This window comes from Erythrolamprus reginae, chromosome 7, assembly GCF_031021105.1.
Source record: "Erythrolamprus reginae isolate rEryReg1 chromosome 7, rEryReg1.hap1, whole genome shotgun sequence".
NCBI classification, from domain to species: domain Eukaryota; kingdom Metazoa; phylum Chordata; class Lepidosauria; order Squamata; family Dipsadidae; genus Erythrolamprus; species Erythrolamprus reginae.
In genome coordinates, this window is record NC_091956.1 from 69161281 (window position 1) to 69184253 (window position 22973).

General features: G+C 37.7%; 1 protein-coding gene across 1 annotated transcript in view; it reads right to left on the minus strand.

Annotated features, from left to right (window-relative positions):
* Nucleotides 1–22973, minus strand: part of FREM3 (FRAS1 related extracellular matrix 3) — a 93931-nt gene that overhangs the window by 15584 nt on the left and 55374 nt on the right. Inside the window, exons 7-16 of the mRNA XM_070757762.1 lie at nucleotides 14070–14219; nucleotides 12879–13088; nucleotides 11764–11961; nucleotides 10373–10537; nucleotides 7824–8006; nucleotides 7489–7619; nucleotides 5534–5692; nucleotides 3680–3983; nucleotides 1764–1895; nucleotides 853–1184 (exon numbers count right to left, since the gene is read on the minus strand). Coding sequence (XP_070613863.1) covers nucleotides 853–1184; nucleotides 1764–1895; nucleotides 3680–3983; nucleotides 5534–5692; nucleotides 7489–7619; nucleotides 7824–8006; nucleotides 10373–10537; nucleotides 11764–11961; nucleotides 12879–13088; nucleotides 14070–14219 — 1964 coding nt within the window. The remainder of the gene's footprint in view (nucleotides 1–852; nucleotides 1185–1763; nucleotides 1896–3679; nucleotides 3984–5533; nucleotides 5693–7488; nucleotides 7620–7823; nucleotides 8007–10372; nucleotides 10538–11763; nucleotides 11962–12878; nucleotides 13089–14069; nucleotides 14220–22973) is intronic.

Genomic DNA, 22973 nt, shown 5'->3' on the forward strand with positions numbered 1-22973 from the left:
AGATAACTATTGACATTCTTATTGCATTATTCCAATGTATAATTGTGAAACTTCATATTACTTTTAAAAAATGTAAATATGCACATAAAAGAGTGTGTTTGTGTATACAGTATATGTATGTGTGTGTATGTGTGTGTGTGTATCTCTATCTATCTGTCTGTCTGTTCTGGTTCTAGTGGTAAATAGAGTCTTCGTAGACGGGTGGCATACAAATCTTAATAATAATAATAATAATAATAATATAATAGATAGATAGATAGATAGATAGATAGATAAATAGATAAATAGATAAATAAATAAATAAATTCATTCATTCATTCATTCATTCATTCTAATCACTTTAAAAGTGGCAATCTGTTTGAAACGCCAAATAACTAATTTGCTTGTAAGAGCATCTTTTTAAATGCGCTATCAGCAAAGCTTTTGTTATTTCATCTCGGTTGATTTTCTAATTGAAATTGAACTGTTATGGACATTAAACATAAAATTGCATGTCTGACTTCCTGTTTGCTCTCCACAGCTGTCCCCCTCTTCCTATTGCCCCGACTCTTCGGAGAGGGGCGGCATACAAATCTAATTAACTATAACTATAACTATATTGCAGTGAGCCGAGTACCAAACCAAAGACAAGTGCCAAGACAACATTTTCATGTCAAAATGCACTGAGTACCAAATTCAATGAGTTTTGAAGCAGTTGAGCACTGAGGCAACAGTGTATATCTTGATTCTGTATATTATTGGTTTAAATGAAGGAATAATCTGTTCTGGTTTTTCATACTATGACTTGCAGTGTATTCAACTAAGCAAAATCCTTGCGTTAATAGATATTTGGTTTTCTTCAACGGAGCCTACCTGACCATCTGTCCCAATGGAGCCACTACAGTCAGTTACCAGTTCGGACATGTCATAATAACTGATAAATTCCCACAGGCAGGCCTCCAGATTGAGATTACGGTAGAAACGTAAAGTCTTAGCGGATCGTATGTTGCTGCTGTATTGATAGGGTGAAGTTTCTCCGATCACTTCTGGATTCTTGATACCATCTGTGATGAAGCCATGTTTTGTTTCGATTTCATTATAATCCAAGAGATTGGAGCATTTGTGATTGCCTACACGAGTGCCATCCGGGCTCAGTGTCAACTCAAAATTGGACAATGGTCTGGTTGAGATCACTGGCAACATTCCTGAAATCAGAAATTGTCCATTAGATATTTTATGCACTAATAATAAAAGTAGCTGGGTGATTACATTACATTAACAATGCTACATTCAGAGCATATGAAAGATTCAGATAATCTTTACAACAGTAATTCAAATTTCAAAGCAGGGTTAAGAAAAATGCTTGTAGTTAGTTGCCAAAGAACATCTAAATCTTTTGTAGATGAAGTATAATGTTTTATGGAACTAAAGTACACTGAAGTAATAGTCATTTCCCATATAAGATAAGATAACCTTTATTGACATTCTTATTGCATTATTCCAATGTATAATTGTGAAACTTCATATTACTTTTTTAAAATTTAAATATGCACATACAAGAGTGTGTTTGCGTATATATGTATGTATGTATGTATGTGTGTGTGTGTGTGTATCTCTATCTATCTATCTATCTATCTATCTATCTATCTATCTATCTATCTATCTATCTATTCTGGTTCTAGTGGTAAATAGAGTCTTCGGAGAGGGGCGGCATACAAATCTTTAATAATAATAATAATAATAATAATAATAATAATAATAATAATAATATGCCTGGTACTTACCATCTATATGAGGCATGTTAACCGAAAACCTGATCAGGTTTGGATAGTCAGGATCATCAGGACCCATGTAATGAATTTTGGCTGAGAAAGGTTCTGCTCCAACTGTACCCAGAATACGTGGTTGGCACAAACCTATCGGAAAACAATACCATTTACTGATTGGTTGATTTAAATCAGGCCCGACCTCTCATTAATGTGACTCTGCATAATTTACACAATTATGCAAAATAAGTACAGGAAGTCTTTGTCTTATGACCACAACTGAGTCCAAAATTTCCACTGATAAGCACGGCAATTGTAAATTTTGTCTTATTTTACCACCTTTCTTGACAGGCTTGCTGATTGACTTTGCTCATCAGAAGATCACAAAACTGATCACAGGGAAATGGCATTTGTCATAAATATGAGCCAGTTGCCAAGTCCCCAAATTTTGATCATATGATCACAGGATGCTTTAAATGTGAAAAATGGTCACAAGTCACTTTTTTCCAGGGACATTGTAACTTCTAACAGTCACTAAATGTAATATTGTAAATCAAGGACTATCTGTAGTATCTTAATATAATTTTAGTTATGCTCATGGTTTAATAGTAAATGCTGATAAATGCCTCATATGGAATTGTATGAGTCTAAATGCTCTCTCCAAGCGTCATTAAGTTACTAATATTGTCACGGAAGCTCTTGTGTGTCTGTACGCATAAGTGTGTGTGTGTGTGTGTAGTATATTTATTTATTTATTATTTATTAATTGGATTTGTATGCCACGGGGCGGCTCACAACATTTCAACCATAAAACAGTGTACAAATACAATTGGATCCAATTAACTAAATAATTAATCTAAAACATTATAAAAGTTAAATATCAAAATCATTCACTCACACACAAACCAGGCATACAAGCATTCAGGCTGGGATCTAATGACTCCAAGCCTGGCGGCATAAATAAGTCTTCAAGTTCTTACGAAGGGCAAGGAGGGTTGAGGCAGTACAAATGTCCTAGGAGAGTTGATTCCAGAGGGCCGGGCCCCCCACAGAGAAGGCTCTTCCCCTAGGTCCCACCAAGCGACATTGTCTAGTGGTTGGGACCTGGAGAAGGCCAGCTCTGTGTATGAGATTAAATGCAGGCTTAGAGCAACACAGATCCTTTGGATACTATGCAAGCCAACTTTATGTTTTCTTTACATGTATGGAAACCAAAATGTTATAAGCTTGTTTTCAAATGACATAAACACAGAGGAACACTCCTAGTTATAAAGCTATTATCTCTATTTTTCACTTGGCTAAGTTACACAGGTTCTTAAAGATATTAATTTTGAATTATTATTATTTTTAATTAAAGTACAGTGTTCCCTCGATTTCTGTGGGGGATGCGTTCCGAGACCGCCCGCGAAATTTAAATTTCCGCGAAGTAGAGATGCGGAAGTAAATACACTATTTTTGGCTATGAACAGTATCACAAGCCTTCCCGTAACACTTTAAACCCCTAAATTACAATTTCCCATTCCCTTAGCAACCATTCAGATTATTTCTCACCATGTTTATTTTTTAAAGTTTATAAAAAAATATATCTATTAAAGGCGGATGAATGTTTGGCGATGACATATGATGTCATCGAGCAGGAAAAATCGTGGTATAGGGAAAAAACCCACCAAGCATTTTTTAATTAATATTTTTGAAAAACCATGGTATAGATTTTTCGCGAAGTTCGAATCCGCGAAAATCGAGGGAACACTGTATACCTACTACAATAAATATATTGAAGTGCAAACGTCAAATGTCATATCTAGCTCCCTTTGCTACTAACTTAATAATTGCTCTTCTAATTGTTCCATCTTTTTCATTGAAAACACTTCTCTGAAAGAATGTTCTATCTGAATAAAAGTATTCAGACTCACTTAATGGTTTATTAAACTTACCTTCTTCTCTATTTATTATGTGGATGGGACTCAACAGTTCTAAGCCCACATCACCATTGGCCTTAACAGCCCGTGCTGCACACTGAACCCTGGAGCCAGCTTGAAAATAGATGGAGTCCAAATTAATTGACTTGGTGTTAGTGAAGAAAGTATTGGAATCCACTTCACGCATCGGGCTGGTCACACCATCCATGCCACTTGGGGCACTTACAAGCCAACGATACAAGGTCACTGCGTCATTGATGTTTTCAGCAGCACAAATAGATCCAGTCTTCTCATAATCTGAGTATTTGGGGTTGCATGCCTAAACGTCAAGATGCATACAATATATCCAATTAGTTATGTTTACATCTTTGCCATGAAAATGCTTAATTAAGATGATTTTCCTCTCTTTTTGTTTCACTAGAGCAGTGATGGCGAACCTTTTTTTCCTCGGGTGCCGAAAGAGCATGCATGCTATTGCACATGTGCGAGTGCCCACACACATAATTCAATGCTCAGGGAGGGAATGCTGCCCCCTGGAGGCCAGAAAAAGCCTGTTTCCCAACTTCTGGTGGGCCCAATAGGCTCGCGTTTCACCCTTCCCAGGATCCAAAGGCTTCCCTGGAACTGGGGGGGGGAATGCCCTCTGTAAGCCAAAAGAGCCCTCCCAGAGCCTCTGTGTGAGCCAAAAATCAGCTGGTCAGCACACGCATGTTGGAGCTGACCTAGGGCAACAGCTCACGTGCCAGTAGATATGGCTCTGTGTAACACCTGTGGCCCCCGTACCATAGGTTCGCCATCACTGCACTAGAGTATTTAGCAAATCCTTTATTTTTGTTACCATTTCATAAATCTTATTTTATGTTCATCTTATCTGAGAATTAAGTATTACTGACTTTGGCATCTAAATGTAAAAGTTAAATGTTATGGAAGGACCTCAATTTATTAAAGCTTGAATGAAAAAAAGATATTATCTATTAGAAAATCAGGAAAAAGTAAGAATGAAGTACAGTAATACCTTGTCTTATGAACTTAATTGGTTCCGGAAATAGGTTCGTAAGGCGAAAAGTTCGTAAGATGAAACGTGGCCCCCAGGAACGACGTCTTCGTGACGTCAAAGCTCCACCCATGGAATTCCCTATTGGGATTCCCCACCTCCTTTCCACCCTCCAGATCAGCTGAAAATGCCGCCGCTGATTGCAAAAACAGTGCTCCGCTGGGTGCCGCTGCCCTGCTGTAACCTTCTGAAACAGCCGGGCGCTTCTTGGCGGCCTCCGGAACCCAAACTTCCGGCGGAGTTTCTCAGTGCCCTCCCAAAAAGTTCAGGTTCGGGAGAACGCCAAGAAGCCCCCCGGCTATTTTAAAAGGTGACAGACGGGCGGCACCCCCCAGTGGAGCGCCATTTTGTGATCTGTGGTGGGTTCGTAAGCCGAAAAAAGTTTGTAAGAGGCAAAAAAATTCCGAACCCTAGGTTCGTATCACGAGGGGTTCGTATCACGAGTGGTTCATATCATGAGGTACCATTGTATTAGTATTACTGTTTCTAGGAAGTTGCAAGAAGATTTAGATTAGGTTTTAATTCTATGGAGAATGCAAATATAATATTAAGCAGACGTCTATTCCTTTATATTAGTCTCTTTTCTGTGAAATTGGCATTAACACGATTTTTTAACATGAGGGCACACGAAACAAAAACTATAACAAATGTCCTCACTATTAAACTTTCTCTGTTTTTAAAGAGATATCAATAATCAAGTAAACAACTGATATGAACTGATAAAATGGAACCTTCCAGAACCTTAAAAGATTATTTTTCCCCATCTAGTAGTAGAAAAATTAAGACATCATAACTTGAAAAAAGATGGATCGTACCGTTACACACACAATAGGATATCCATTGGGAGGCTGGGGTTTTATTTTGCTTTTGGAAGTATCATCATACAACAGAAGTGATACAATTTGTGGCACAGCTGGGAAAGTCACATCTGCCATGGTATCCATTTCTTCAATGTATATAATGACTTTATTCATCTGAATGGTAAAAAAAACATAAACAGTTTCTTTCTCTAAATATAAAGCTTTTCATGATATCTTAAACTTGAGTTACGATGTAGGTTCATAAGACTTGTCTTGCGCCATGACTATTCATTATAAAGGATGAATCTAAAAGTTTCTTTTTGTTAGAGGAATAAATTATTCACTTGACAAAGGGAATCCATAGAACCATTCCATGCTTCTGAAAACATATCAACAAGGAAACTGCTTTCCACCTTATCTGATAAAAGAAAACATCTAGGGCAATTCAATCTTGATAGATTGATCATTATGGATCAATCCATATTTTCTAGAAAGATATAGATTCAGATCTAGAATTCAAGCATGCCAAAACTATTTTTCACTGAGAGGCAATTGGATATTATTGGACGGCACCGACACTTATTTTGTCAGTCTAATGATCAGTCTAAGGGCAGAGATTTTAAATCAAGCCAAAACATTAAATTTAATTGTTCTGCCAGCGTGTTTCAACTGCCCGTAATTACAAGGTAATTAGTCCAGGAAGACATACACCACACGATAAAAGGAAAACCCAAAAGTTTTTATAAACAGAAAAACAGAAACAGCTCCCTTTTTAAATGTCAAAGGGATTTTCTGGTACACGCAAGGCCCAGGTTAAATGCAATCCAATTGCTACCCAATAACTGGGAAATTGAGTCCAATTCTAAAGTCCAGAGAGTCCACACATAATCTTGAACAGCACAAAACCACAATCTTGATGAAACAATGAATCAGATAAACTGCCATGAGGCTAAAACACCAGGTTGCACTTTTATCTGTAGCAATAATTACAGCAGCCCCATCCAACCACAGGTGGCCTCATTTTCTCTTGTAATAATCCTTCAGTTGTTGTCTCCTATGCATCACTCTACGCATGCGTGGATGTGTCATTAATTCTTGTTCAGAATCCAAGGATGATACAGATGATTGATCTCCTCCTGGGCTGTCTGCCAAACTCCCCTCTTCCTTGTCACTCACACTTCCTTGGTCAGAGGAGGCTTCGTCGTCAGATTCCATCGGGAGCAAAACAGGCCTGCGGCATGTGGATGTTTCCCCCACATCCACCTGCACATTCCTTGGGGCAGGAGCTGGGCCAGAGCTAACCACAACATTAATTAATGCCGAATGCCTGGTTGGAAGCAATGCTCCTAAACTTTCCAAAGATAGAAGCAGGTCTGAGCAAAGGCTTTGCTTCCAGTTTTGTCTCCCAACAGCAGACTTCCATGAATTCTGAAAAGCTATGGTTGTTAATGCTTTGACATTTCTGAATCATCCTCAACTGATTACAAACTACAGGGAAAACCACTTGGGTATTTGGTATCGGACCAGAATACCTCCGGGACCGCCTCCTGCCACATGAATCCCAGCAACCGGTTAGGTCCCACAGAGTTGGCCTTCTCCGGGTCCCGTCGACTAAACAATGTCGTTTGGTGGGACCCAGGAGAAGAGCCTTCTCTGTGGCAGCCCCGACCCTCTGGAACCAACTCCCCCCGGAGATTAGAACTGCCCCCACCCTCCTTGCCTTTCGTAAAGTTCTTAAGACCCAGCTCTGCCGTCAGGCATGGGGGAACTGAGACATCTCCTCCGGGCCTATACAGTTTATATATGGTATGTTTGTGTGTATGTTTGCTTTTAATAATGGGGTTTTTAGTGTTTTTTAAATTATTAGATTTGTTCTTACATTGTTCTTGTTATTGTTGTGAGCCGCCCCGAGTCTACGGAGAGGGGCGGCATACAAATCTAATAAATAATAATAAATAATAATAATTTACCTGTGTCTCAGCCACCATATTCTCATCAGGTTTCAAATGCACTGTAAATGCTTCACGCATTTCTCTCACTCCATCATACAAAATTTCAACCTCCACAAAGTGCTCAGTTTCTCCTTCTTTAAATTCAATATCTAAAGTTAATAATAATAATAATAATAATAATAATAATAATAATAAACGAACAATTTGGGTCATATTTGTAAAATATGAATATCCATCAGTCACGTTTTGCACTCACATTTCATAGCATCAAAACATATCTAATTCTACATTTTCTTAAAAAATCTTATGCATTAACATTAATTGCAATGTCCCGTTTAGGATCAGACTCTTACCCTCAGACATTGGATTATAATCTTCTCCAGAAGTAGCTGAACCATCTTTCGTATGAATTCTTACAATAGAAACTTTGGAACTATCTCCAAGTCGCAAGATTGGGATCTTTAAAACTGCAATTTCTCCAGGTTCCTGTGGTTCTTGAATGTTGTATTTCACCTCGGAGAATTTAATCATTGGTTCTGCAAGAAAACTGGAAAATGTTAACTCCTACTTTCAATCAAGGCTAAACTTCAGTACAGTGATACCTCGTCTTACAAACGCCTCATCATACAAACTTTTCGAGATACAAACCCGGGTTTTAAGATTTTTTTGCCTCTTCTTACAAACTATTTTCACCTTACAAACCCACCGTCGCTGCTGGGATGCCCTACCTCTGGACTTCCGTTGCCAGCGAAGCACCCATTTTTATGCTGCTCGGATTCTCCTGAGGTTCCCCTCCATGGGAAACACCACCTTTGGACTTCTGTGTTTTTGTGATGCTGCAGAGAAATCCCAGCAGGGGAATCCCAGCATGGGAATCCCAGCAGTGCAAAAACGGGTGCTTCACTGGTAACGGAAGTCCGGAGGTGGGGTTTCCCAGCGAGGGGAGCCTCAGTGAAATTGCAGCATCACAAAAACACAGAGGTCCGGAGGTGGGGTTTCAAGGACTTCGATGTTTTTGCGATGCTGCGATTTCACTGATGCTCTCTTCGCTGGGAAACCCACCTCCGGACTTCCGTTGCCAGCAAAGTGCTCGTTTTTGCACTGCTGGGATTCACAAAAACACAGGAGTCAGGAGGTGGGTTTTCCCATGGAGGGGAGCCTCAGGGGAATCCCAGCAGCGCAAAAACGGGCGCTTCGGCTGGCAAAAGAGCTGAATTTTGGGCTTGCACGCATTAATCGCTTTTCCATTGATTCTTATGGGAAACATTGTTTCGTCTTACAAACTTTTCACCTTAAGAACCTCATCCCGGAACCAATTAAGTTTGTAAGACAAGGTATCACTGTATAGATTTTAAGAATAGCCTGGGATAGAAAAGAAGTCCTAACCAAGAAAATAATTAATGCTTAATTCACTCTATTTATTATTTAAAAAATATTAATGACAGGGCAAGAACATTTCCATTATGTCAATTGATCAGTTCAAATCATAAAAGGAAGACAATACAGAATTTTGTAAGATTAAATTTTATAAAACTCCTAGAAAATTCCATTGTTTCCACTCAGGGTTTAATTCTATTTCAATCGATTCTATTTTGTCATCAGATGCAATATTAGAGCTGGATGAATACAAATGAAAGCTGATTCCCATCACTCTGTGCTGGTGTGAATTAAATCCCTGAATGGTAGAGATAGATTATGAATAGTTATTTTCTGAAGCACTATATATAAGAATCTATTTCTTAGACTGTCCAGTGGTAGTTCAGAAGTAATGTTAGAACAAATTATTCATAACATTGAACATTTCATTAGATTATTTATCCATCCATCCATCCATCCATCCATCCACCCACCCATCCATTCGATTTTTATGCTGCCCTTCTCCTTAGACTCAGAGCGGCTTACAACATTCATTCATTCATTCATTCATTCATTCATTCATTCATTCATTCATTCATTCATTAGATTTGTATGCTGCCCCGCTCTGTAGACTCGGGGCGGCTCACAGCATACAATAAAACAATTCATGACAAATCTAATAGATTTAAAAAATATTTAAAAACCCCATTATTAAACCAGACATACACACAGACATACCATACATAAATTGTATAGGCCCGGGGGAGAAGGGGGAGGGATGTTCAATTCCCCCATGCCTGACGGCAGAGGTGACATGTTACCAATAGCACTTTTTAACAGAGCCAGCATATTGCCCCCACAATTCGGGTCCTCATTTTACCCACCTCGGAAGGATAGAAGGCTGAGTCAACCTTGAGCCGGTGATGAGATTTGAACCGCTGACCTACAGATCTACAGTCAGCTCCAGTGGCCTGCAGTACAGCACTCTACCTGCTGTGCCACCCTGGCTCTTATTATTTTATTAGATGGTGTGGTTTAGAATAATTTTGAAGGAAAACAGCCAATTTACTATTATCTAACAAAAATATTGACCATTTGACTTATTTTTCATGGCTTTAATTTATATTTCAGAAGCATTGCTCTTGAATGCAGAGATCAGCAATATATATAAATGAATCCTAATTTTCTTACATATATAATATAGTACAGTAGTACCTCTAGATACGAGCTGCTCCACATGCGAGTAGTCCAAGTTACGAGCCACGACACGAGCGAAATTTCTGTTCGACACCCGAGCTCAAATTCGGGATACGAGCCGAGCTTCCACTAGGTGGCGCAAGAATCTCCTTGCTTCCAGTTATCTCGGTGCAAAAATCAAAGTCTAAAGGCATTCGTTCGAGATGCGAGTTGATCGACTTACGAGCTCGGGTCTGGAACGAATTAAACTCGTATGTCGAGGTACCACTGTATCTGACCAATTAGATGTTCCTTGAAATAATTTAAAGGCCCTTTAATTGAAAGAATAGCAAATAGTTCATCAACTTACTGTCTTCTTCATCCTTAATCTTCACCAGCACTTCTTTTAGCTCCCCAATGGAAGCACCAAATGAAGAGGTACTTTTTGGAGTTCCAAGCACCAGTCTGAACTCTTCCTCCTCTTCGTAGATAGCATCATCTTCCAAAACCACAAAACAGGGTTTCTCTATCTCGCCTTTGGAAGCAAAAAGCCAGGGTAGCCGTTACAATATATTTTGACTCTTGGTGACTTAATGGATGTGTCCATTTAGGTTGATTTGTTTCACACTATGAAACCAGTTTTTCATTAACATATTTCAGTAGAGTTTCTTAATTTTCCCTGGAAATTTCTGGCTGTCCTGAGCCAAGTATTGGCCAAATACAATTGTTTAGTTTTCACGACCAGCCAGCTCAGCCAAGATCCGCCAACTGCGGAACCTACTATTTAACTTCAAAATCTATATTAAAGAGATTAAAGCACTAACATTATTACACATTATCTTATGAAATCGCTGAATACTGGAAATAATCAACCTTGAGAAATTGATTTGTTTCTAACTTCAATCCCCCTTAATGCTAACCAGCTTTCCAATGCAAGACATTTTGGTCCGAAACATCCATAACAAAACTTATATTCCAACTTTTGCCTCCTAAACTAATGATAAATTTAAACAATAATAATAATAAAAACTGGGGAGGGGGGGAATAGAAGAAACATAGAAACATAGAAGACTGACGGTAGAAAAAGACCTCATGGTCCATCTAGTCTGCCCTTATACTATTTCCTGTATTTTATCTTACAATGGACATATGTTTATCCCAGGCATGTTTAAATTCAGTTACTGTGGATTTACCAACCTGTATTTTATCTTACAATGGATATATGTTTATCCCAGGCATGTTTAAATTCAGTTACTGTGGATTTACCAACCACATCTGCTGGAAGTTTGTTCCAAGGATCTACTACTCTTTCAGTGAAATAATCCTTAAGAAAATCCTTAAGAAAACCTGCTTGATCAGGCAGTTGCTACAACTACTCTGTTCAGATAAAGAGTTTAAAAAATACTTGAGATTCACAAATCTTTTTATAGTGACGTTTCTATAACCATTGATTAATAAAAGGCTTAATTAGTTTGATCATAGTGGAAGCAAAATTAATGGACTATGCAGCAACACGAGAATCTAGGCTCTAGCTTTAGTCACTGAGCTTTCATTTCCAATTTGCATGTGTATAGTACTGCATACCGGAAGGCAAACACCCCAACACACATAGACAAGTTAGAAAAGTGATTAAAATAGGGCTTGGAATTCCTTGGATTTGGACTTGGATGCCTAAAATTATGAGCATGGTATGGTCATAATTTTATCATTGCAAGAAGTTGCTTGCTGGGAAGCTTTTTTTTACTGAACAGGAGATCTTACCTGGTAGGAACGTTATTATTGAGTCATCTGTGTTTGGTCTCTCCTCATAATCCATCATAACCTGGGCAGAGCCTTGGCGAGTGTAGCAGCGGACAGTAGATTTATGATTAACATCTCCACTTCGTGAGATTATAGCTTCCACTTGACCATCTTTTTCATTCACAATGTAGAGCGGTTCCTTAAACTGGACTTTGGGTACTGCAAAAGAAATATGAATTATTCTATTTTCATTCCATTGTCGTATCAATCTCATTTAAGTTCACTCTGTACTAATGTACACATAAATAACAAAGCAATCAAATTTATAATCAGGGATGCTCAGTTAAGTACTTGTTATATCAAAACAATTGGGGTAACTTGTAAAGGTGACTCAGATATATTGAACTTCCCAACTTCAAATCATCAGTTGATATTAATGCTGCTTGTTAAAGATGTATACATCAATCTACAGAGAAAGAGGAAGAAAGAAAGAAAGAAAGAAGGAAGGAAGGAAGGAAGGAAAGAAAGAGAAAGAAAGAAAGAAAGAAAGAAAGAAAAAGAAAGAAAAAGAAAGAAAGCTTATGACAACTTTGGTTGCTAAGCAAGAGCATTGTTAAGTAAGTTTCACATTTTACAAGTTGGCCACACCCACCCAGTCACATGACCAAAGCCACGTCCACAGAACCGGTAGGAGAAATTTTTGGATTTCACTACTGCTTCAAAATTATTTAAAATGAAGGAAAATAGTGATAAAATGATTCCACTAATTAATATCATTTAAATAAATTAAAGCCAAAACCCAGTCCTGTAAAATTTGCATTAGGCATTCCATCCTTTTCTCTATCCTAATACTATCTTGGTAGCTAGGCGGCATACAAATCCAATCAATCAATCAATCAATCAATCAATCAATCAATAAAACAAACAAACAAACAAACAAACAAACTAGGGAGTAAGGAAGGAATGCTTTCCTTAAAATTCAGAATTCCTTGTTATAATTTCCATTAAAAAATTACAGTTTCCATTTTTCAAATTCAGTTTTAGCACTTTCTTGTATGCACCTATGCATAATAACTTCTAATTTCACCAGAAAATATTTTTGTGTCAATTTATAGAAAACAATCTGCAATGCTTACAATCAGAGATGGTATCGTTTATGATGATAGTAGCTTTGCTTGGCTCTCCAAGAACTGCATTCACTGGCATCTGTAGAATAAGTTCAAACTTTTCGGGGCCTTCAAGAACTGGCTGTCCTAGATCATCCAAAATAGTTGCACGAAAAGTCTGCATATTTACACCAGGAGCAAAATCCATGTTTTGGCTTATGCCAACATAATCAACCCCAGCTACAAAAAGAGAGAAAATTTAATTATGTGTGCAGTAATGTTCACATGATTCAAATATCAGCTTATATAAATTTTACAATGCTTTTTTTCCATGTATTTTTGATACCTAAACAAAAGACAATAAAACTTTCCAACACTTTTAGAAAACTGTTCTAGAATGTCAAAAGGAGATCAATTAAAATGCTACAATAATCAAAATCTGAGTTTTGGGCAAATTGAAACACTTTTTTGTCACAAGAAAACCATCACTGGCGTTATCTTGTTTTCATCTCTACTTTGAGATTATTCCAAGAAAATTCTAAATTTAACTGACATACAGGAATTGGAATGTGCAAAGCACAGGGAATTTAATTTTATTTCCTCAAATTTGAAATGCACGAATCCCAGCGACCGATAAGGTCCCACAGAGTTGGCCTTCTCCGGGTCCCGTCGACTAAACAATGTCGTTTGGCGGGCCCCAGGAGAAGAGCCTTCTCTGTGGTGGCCCCGGCCCTCTGGAACCAACTCCCCCCGGAGATTAGAACTGCCCCCACCCTCCCTGTCTTTCGTAAACTACTCAAGACTCATTTATGCCGCCAGGCATGGGGGAGTTAAGATATTCCTTCCTCCTAGGCCATTACAAGTTATGCATGGTATGTTTGTGTGTATGCTTGGTTTTATTATAAGGGGTTTTAGTTGTTTTATTAATTGGATTTCTACATGCTGTTTTTATCATTGTTGTTAGCCGCCCCGAGTCTGCGGAGAGGGGCGGCATACAAATCCAATTAATAATAATAATAATAATAATAATAATAATAATAATAATAATAATAATATAATGTAATTAAATAATTTTGTGATCCCAGAATGTGATTGTGACAACAAAACAAGAGGGAATCATTCTAATTAGCATGATTCAATTCATCCCATGGAATGAATAACAAAATGTTTGGTGAGAGATTATTGAACACATATATTAGTAATACAAATGAAACAATTCACCTTCTGCAGATACTGGTTCAGTTTTCCTGGAGCGTACAGTAACAGTGGCTGCTTTAGTCAAGTCTGTTCCAGTTCTCCAAACACGAACTTCTACATAACCAGCACTCTCCGCAACATAATATTCAGTGTCACCAAAATAGAAAGCAGGTTCTAGGACATAAAGCAAAGATAAAAAAGAAAATGGTAACCATTAAAAAAAAAAATCAATATTCAAACTTCTTGTATTTAGTCATCCGGGCAATTAAGAAAAAGGAAAACAAGGATAAATAGTTTTTGGAGATGTGAAAACGTTAACAATCATCAGCTGACATAAAATAGGGAATCTATCAATATTTTTAGTTTTATTTTTAACGTCTCCAATAATTTCCTAAATCATCGCGCTGAGTTAAGAACAGAGAAAATCGTGGAGAACAATCACTAACATATGTAACCTTCATGTTCATATTAGATTTAATTAACTACTTTTATTTATATTGACTATAATCATGAAAATCCGAGTATACTCCCCTCCTTCTTATTTCCATGTGAATTAGGGACACCTATCTGGCTGAGAGTGGAAGGAATTGCCTTGAAGAAGAATTGGAATCAAGGCAATGGTAGGTAACCTCCAATAAATTATGTGATAAAATGACTTGGGCAAAACCGTAATTCACATGAAGATAAATTGAAAGTGTGGGAAGCACACTCAAACTTGCAAGATTTTGCTATAATACAGGTAGTCCTTGCTTATAGACTTATTTAGGGACAATTTAAAGTTATCTAAAAAAAAACCCCAACAACCTAGCTTTACAACCAATCCTTGTATCTGCAGCATCCCACAGATATGTTATTGCTAATGATGCTTCCTAAAGCAGATTTGATGCTGAACCCAGAAGAAAAAGCACAAATTGTTAAGTGAGATGATTTTATTTTTATTTATTTATTTATTCATTTATTCATTCATTCATTCATTCATTCATTTTGTCCAATACACAATAATACACAATGAAGGTTATAGAGGATATAGTAGAGAAGAAATACGAGATATAGGAGAGACTATAGGACAGGGGACGGAAGGCACTCTAGTGCGCTTATGTACGCCCCCTACTGACCTCTTAGGAATCTGGAGAGGTCAACCGTGGATAGTCTAAGGGTAAAATGTTGGGGGTTAGGGGATGATACTATGGAGTCCGGTAAGGAGTTCCACGCTTCGACAACCCGATTACTAAAGTCATATTTTTTACAGTCAAGTTTGGAGCGGTTAATATTAAGCTTGAATCTGATGATGTCACACTTAACAACAGAATGACAAATTATGTTGTAAGGCCTTCTGGGCCATATGATTTTTCTGTTTAGCAACCATAATGACAGAGCTGCCTGCCTAATTTTCAGTAGCTAAGCAAGGATTATAAGTTAAAAAAAGTATTGAGCTTTATAGGTTTATTGTCTTGTCTACCTTGCAGCATTAGGGTTACGACTAAGATAACAAACTGAGACATTTATGCAAATTTTCTATATGTCCCATACTTAATCTATCTTTCTCTTGTCATCTTTTTGTTCCGCTCAGCTTTGCAAAAGTGTGTAATTATGTCTTCTAAACATGCAGAAGTATTGATCAGTATCAATATTTCAGGAATTGTAAATAAAACATATAGGCAATAGCTTAGAAGCAACTCAGGTTTTCCTCAAAGGTAGAACTATAAACCCACATTTTTCCATATTAGTAACTAGTTTGTACAATCTATATTAACTCATAAGCTTTAATCACAAATGGAAGCTAAGGAAGGCATTTTGAATAGCATATAATTTAAATCGGATAACATAATTGCAAATTAAAGACAAAGCAAAACATTAACTGTTTATTATATCTTAATGGTTCCTGTGACCATTGATGTTTAAGATTTTCATTCACCCCTCCCAAAATCTGGGATGGCTGTAATCTCAACATCTAATTGTGCATTAAACCCTTTTATTTCTTTATCTATTAGGCATTGCATAAGTAAATAAAAATACTTTTATTATTAAAAATACTAGCCTCCTCACTTTTGTACAGCAGTAAAATGTTCTGTGTAAACTACTCATTTAAAAGCTACTTCTGGTTTGCCAAAGAGGCCCTCGGAGTGTTTGCTCAGGCTGGCTATTCCCAAGTGGTCCCTCCACAATTGGGAAGCATGTGTGCCAGTGTTGAAACCTGTTCTACCTGCACTGCCACTTAAACATTCCTGTAGAAAACCATGGTAAGATTTCCACTTCCTTGTAAAATCACACGTTGTTTGCATCTCCATCTTCAAAGCTCATTATCGTATAACTGGATCCTTTGTTGAGTTACACATGATCAGGCAGCATGTTTCTGCATAACAGAAAAATAATACAGAACCCGCAGCTTCCTAGAGTATGATCAAGGGCCAGTAACAAAACCCATATTGTTCACCCCTAGGTAGAATATGAAGATCAAAGGACTAAATTTTTTTTGGTCTTGAGTACTTTATGCAGCTTTTCCTTAGGAAACATGAGCAGTTTGCTGGTCTTATAGGTCACCAGCTGTCATGATACTGCACAGAGCAAACAAACCACTGATTACCTTCTAAGATTCTCAAAACCAAACTTTCCTATCAGTTCTGTATGCATCATTTAATATGAAACACATACAATTTTCACAATGCAAAATAACAGAATTTGTAACATACTGTATTTTTCGGAGTATAACCTTACATTTAGGGGAAGAAAATAGGGGGGGGGGATTTTCAGCACATTACATGCTGCAACGTCCTGCCTGTCGGTGACTACTTCAGCTTCAACCACAACAACACAAGAGCACACAACAGATTTAAACTTAATATTAACTGCTCCAAACTTGACTGTAAAAAATATGACTTCAGTAACCAAGTTGTCGAAGTGTGGAACTCGTTACCCGACTCCATAGTGTCATTCCCAAACCCCCAACACTTTACCCTTAGATTATCTACAATTGACCTATCCAGATTCCTAAGAGGTCAGTAAGGGGCGAGTACAAGTGCACTAGAGTGCCTTCCATCCCCTGTCCAATTGCTCTCCTATATCTCCTATACCTTTCTTCTATTCCTATATCTCTTCTTCTATTCCTTCATTGATATGTTCTATTACTTTATCTTCTTTTCTATTATTTCTTAGATATATTTTACTATGAGTATCTCCTCTATAACCTTCATCATGTATTTTACTATGTGTATATAGATATATACCCACTAAAACCCTCATTATGTATTGGACAAAATAAATAAATAAAAATAAATAAATAAAATAAATAGAGCTGAAAAAACCTTTTTCAGAGGGAGGAGGAATGAAAACAAGCCTGCAAAGACTTTGGGCAGGAAAAACTGCTTTGGAGAGAGGAGGAATAAAAATAAATGCTGCAAGCCACAAGATTGTAAGCAGAGCATTAGGGCTGAAAAAACCTTTTTCAGAGGGAATAGGGATGAAAGCAAGCCTGCAAAGTCCTAGGGCAGGAAAAAACTATATTCGGAGGGAGTAGGAAGACAGGAAGATAGATTCGGAGTATAAGGGGCACCCAAATTTTCAGCCTCATTTAGGGAGGAAAAATGTGTGTCTTACACTCCAAAAAATACGGTATATTGTATTGACATTAAATAGAATCAAAATCTGATTCTTTTACAGATTAAAAAATAGTTGCTGGATTAAAGAAGCAGAAGTTTTAATCCCAAGCTTTAATTTTAATTACCTACTATATTTCAGAAAAGTTTTATTTTTAAAGGTTTTTTATTTATTAAAATAAACCTATAACTTGAAATGAAGAAAGGAATCAATAATCAAAATAATGAAACGACAAGGCATGGGTACTATTCAGTGGTGGATTTCTACCAGTTTGCTCTACTTCGGGGAAACCGGTAGTATTTATTTTATTTTATTTTATTTCATTTGTCCAATACATAAATACATAGGAAGAAAATAGACATGTGATAATATAAAAGAGGGTGAAGGTGAACTTAGAGGAGAGGATGTATGAAAGAAAGAAAATATATATGATAAGTGAGAGAAAGGAAAGACAATTGGACAGGGGGACGAAAGGCACACCAGTGCACTTATGTACGCCCCTTACTGACCTCTTAGGAACCTGGAGCGGTCAATCGTGGAGAGTCTAAGGGAGAAGTGTTGGGGGTTAGGGGTGGCAGAAGGCGCTGCCCACCTGCCTGGACATCATCATGGACATTCTGCACATGTGCAGAAGCATAGCAAAGGTAAGTGAAACCCACCACTGGTACTATTGTCAATTTTCAAACAATTCTGCATATTCATATCTGGCTATTCACTAACAGAATTTATTTCTTCATAGAATGGCAGTCAATTAGTCCAAGAAAGTCAAGCTCTCCAGACACTTCTAAATATGGAATGTTCAGTTATTGGAGTATTCTACATGATGCCCAAAGCAATGTCTTTCAATTTTTTTAATACAAAACATGTAGGATTTAAATAACTGTCCGTTTACTGTGTCATCTGGCTCAATTTTCCCTGTTTTGATTTCCTCGGTTGTCTTAACTTCAGTTTTCATTGCTTCCAACTAGCAAACTAGCACGACTAATCTTTGGCTAAAGTCTATGGAACTGAAACTCAACACATTTGAAAGACATCAGATTGGAAAAAGTTTCTCAATCATGTGAAACCTCTTTTCAATAGTTTCCTTCTCTAGGGTTTTGCAGCAATTTAGAATATTATTTGATTTGGGAAGCTAAGTTAACTTATTTGTGCTTCTGGCCAATTTATTACTGTGAAAAGACACACTAATTTTTCCTTTCCATTGAGATAATTTAACAGAATTGTTCATAAGCCATTTTCTCACTGCAGAAATATTTTCCTTACACTAGTTGTACACTCAAGGCAACACTTTTCCCTCTCCACATAATGCTCCAGTATTCTTTAAAAGGCTTTTGAATTTAGCAAAATGATATCTTTGCTATCAGAGGCAAATATGCAACATATTTTTACAGACCATTAGACATATTCATGCAATATGCAATAAAAGCATGAATATGCTATAAAAGCATAAATATGCAATAAAAGCATGAAAGGGGAACAAATTCATTCATTCATTCATTCATTCATTCATTCATTCGACTTTTATGCTGCCCCTCTCTGTTCTGTCGGGCTCTCTGGTAGACACCTCCCAAAAATTCACAGGTACAAATTTCAGACACCCACACGTTTGAAAATTCAAAACAATGTTCTTTATAATGAAAAGTTGCTTAACCTAAGCCCTCTTTTGGTATAGCAAAGAGCACTCCTCTCCAAACAAACTGGTAATTGGTACAAGTCCCTTATCAGTTCTGTGATACTTAGCTTGCAGCTGTGAGGCAATTCACAGTCCTTCTTTCACAAAGTGAAACACACTTTGCTCTGGTTTAGTTTCAAAGTGGGGAAAAATCAGCACACAAAAGGTCAAAGTCAATAAAGCAGTCACTAAACACAATGATCAGATAATCCTCCACAATGGCCAGACCCACAGGTTGCTATTTATAGCAGCCTCACTAATTACCACAGCCCCACCCAACCACAGGTGGCCTCATTTTCTTTGATAATAATCTCTCAGTTGTTGCTGCCTATGCATCGCTCTCCGCATGCGTGGCTGTATCATTAACTCTTGTTCCGAATCCAAGGAGGAGCTAGATAATTGATCTCCTTCTGAGCTGTCTGCCTCACTCTCCTCCTCCCTGTCACTCATGTCTTCTTGGTCAGAGGAGCCTTCATCATCAGATTCCACTGGGGGCAAAACAGGCCTGCAGCATGTGGATGTCTCCCCCACATCCACAGTCCTTGAGGCAGGAGCTGGGCCAGAGCTAACCACAACACATTCATTCATTCATTCATTCATTCATTCATTCATTCATTCATTCATTCTTTCACTGGACCTTTATGCCGCCACTCTCTGAGGACAATGTATTCTATAATACTTGTCTATGACTGACTTATCATAGCTGACTCAGGTTCTGCCGTGAGATGGTACCAATGGTGGGTTGCTCCCTGTTTGGACTGGTTCTTAGAACCAGTAGTCCCAGCAGCGGGAAGATCTGCTAAGATCTTCTAAGGTATTTCCAAGTATCCTTCCTCCACTCTCTCCCAAATATTTAAGTAGACAGTAGTTCAGGAAATGTGCTCTTAAAACACAATGCTATGCACTTTTATGAGAAGTTACTCTCTGAATGTAACAACCAGCAACCGATCCATTGAACTACAGTACTTCACTTAGAAATGGCATACAGTTCTGTGAGTACTGAGACAGGCAGGTTTTGTGACACCAAACCAAGTTGAGATAAGAAGCACATTGATTGTTGGGGCCATTAATGCCGTTAGTCTTGGGACAAATACACAGCATGGAAGACGGTTCATCTTTTGTTGCCAAATGGAGAGGGTCTCCCCCCCTCCCCCCTGGAAGTATTCTCCTCTTCTGGTCTTTAAAATCTGGGAAAGAAAATAGCCCTCTGATTTTTACAATGGCTTAATTCTCTCTTTATCCTCCTTTCTTGGTTAGCAAGATCAGGACAAAGTAAGAGGGATGACATGCAAGTGGAAAGTATAACGGTTGTTCTGTTTAATAAAGAAGCTACTATGGCATAACCAACTCCACTCTCTTGGGGGTCTCTTTCTCCCAATCTTTACCAACCTCCACTGAAGAAACTCATTTAGGCTTTTGTCTCCTTCTGACTCCCAACTTCTGACATAATTTCTTGCATTTGTAGAAAGAATGGAGCCAGCACTTCATAAACATATAAAACCATTAAAGCTTTCTCGTGTATTGTTTGGTCAGACAGCCCCATCATATTTATTACTAAACAAGTCAAATGTTTCATTTACAGTAGAGTTGCTGAGTATCTGAAGGGTATAGATGCAATTACAAGGCAAAGGTTGCAGGTTCAAATCCCAGTGGGTATGGCTAGCTGATGAGGCCAAAATAAGGCCAAAATAGATCTACTCTAGTCTCCCTTAATTTTCAAATTCATCAAAAAAACATGTGACATATATATATATATATATTTGTTTTCGTAGATTTTCACGGGTATATGTATGTAGATTGTTCTGAGTTTGGGTTTTGCCCCGTGTAATATTTTGAGTGTCTATGCGACGTTTCGGTGAAATCACATTCACCATCATCAGGCTGAAGTTTTAAGCTTCGTGTTGCTGTAAATAAATATTTACAGCAACACGAAGCTTAAAACTTCAGCCTGATGATGGTGAATGTGATTTCACCGAAACGTCGTATAGACACTCAAAATATTACACGGGGCAAAACCCGAACTCAGAACAATCTACATACATACATACATACATACATACATACATACATACATACATACATACATACTGCATATATATATACATCAAAGGCACCACGGATAAAATTAGTAAAATTCTACAAAAACATAACATCAAAACCTCATTTTGCACTAACCAAAAAATATCTAATATCCTAAGGAGCCCCAAAGATAAAATCCAATTAGAATACCAAGGTATCTATGAAATCCCTTGCAAAACATGTGCAGCCACATACATTGGACAAACTAACCGAAGAGTGAGCCAGCGCATGGCAGAACATATGAATGCAGTCAAGAAACAGGAGAAGACCTCCTCCCTTGTCCAGCACATTAAAAAAACAGGGCACGAAATTGACTTTGAAAAAACTAAATTACTCCACAAAACAGAGAATTTATATAAAAGAATCTCTCTAGAAGCTATTGAAATTGAAAAAAGATCTTTTTGTTTAAATAAAAGGGATGATACCTCGCGCCTGCCAGAGATTTGGAAACCAGCCTTAAACAAAATAAACACCTCATTATAATCAATATGTCAATCCTTTAATTATTATGATTTTAGAATTTTATATTTGGAAATCAGACTTAAACAAAACACTTCATAATCTTCATGCCATTCCTTCTATAACCATGATTACACCAACCAATCAGATCACGGAAGCATAGTCACCCAATCTATTTGCTACATTCAAAGCAAATCTCCACCCCCACACTACATGCTAAGAAGAAATGTCAGTTGCTAATATTCATTTGCAAAAACACAAAGATTGGAACTCCAGCCTGATGATGGTGAATGTGATTTCACCGAAACGTCGCATAGACATGCAAAACATTACACAGGGCAAAACCCAAATTCAGATATATATATATATATATTTATTAGATTTGTATGCCGCCCCTCTCCGTAGACTCGGGGCGGCTCACAGCAACAATAAAACAATGTACAACAGATCTAATAATTTAAAAAACACTAAAAACCCCATTATTAAAAGCAAACATACACACAAACATACCATGCATAAAGTGTATAGGCCTGGGGGAGATGTCTCAATTCCCCCATGCATGAAAGGCAAGGAGGGTGGGGACAGTTCTAATCTCCGGGGGGAGCTGGTTCCAGAGGGTCGGGGCCGCCACAGAGAAGGCTCTTCCCCTGGGTCCCACCAAACGATTGTTTAGTCGACGGGACCTGGAGAAGGCCAACTCTGTGGGACCTAACCGGTCGCTGGGATTTGTGCGGCAGAAGGCAGTCCTGGAGACATTTATTTATTTATATCTAATATATCTAATATATATATAATATATAAATATATATAAATATCTAAATAAATATATTATTATATATTATATATATATTATTTATTTATATATTTATATTTATAAATATATCAGATACTGGTAATAGATGTGCTAGATATTGCACATAACATGCTGTCATTATTTGAGGGAAATGAGGTGAGAAAATGAAGAGGAAGAATGCTGCTATTATTGCCACTACTATTTCTAGAATTTGTTTTCCATTGCATAATCATGAGCCGGGGGTCCCCAACTCCAGGTCTGTGGACTGGCACCGAGCCAAGGCATGCCACAAACCAGGCCACACAAACAATTGAAGCCCCATCCGTGGGAT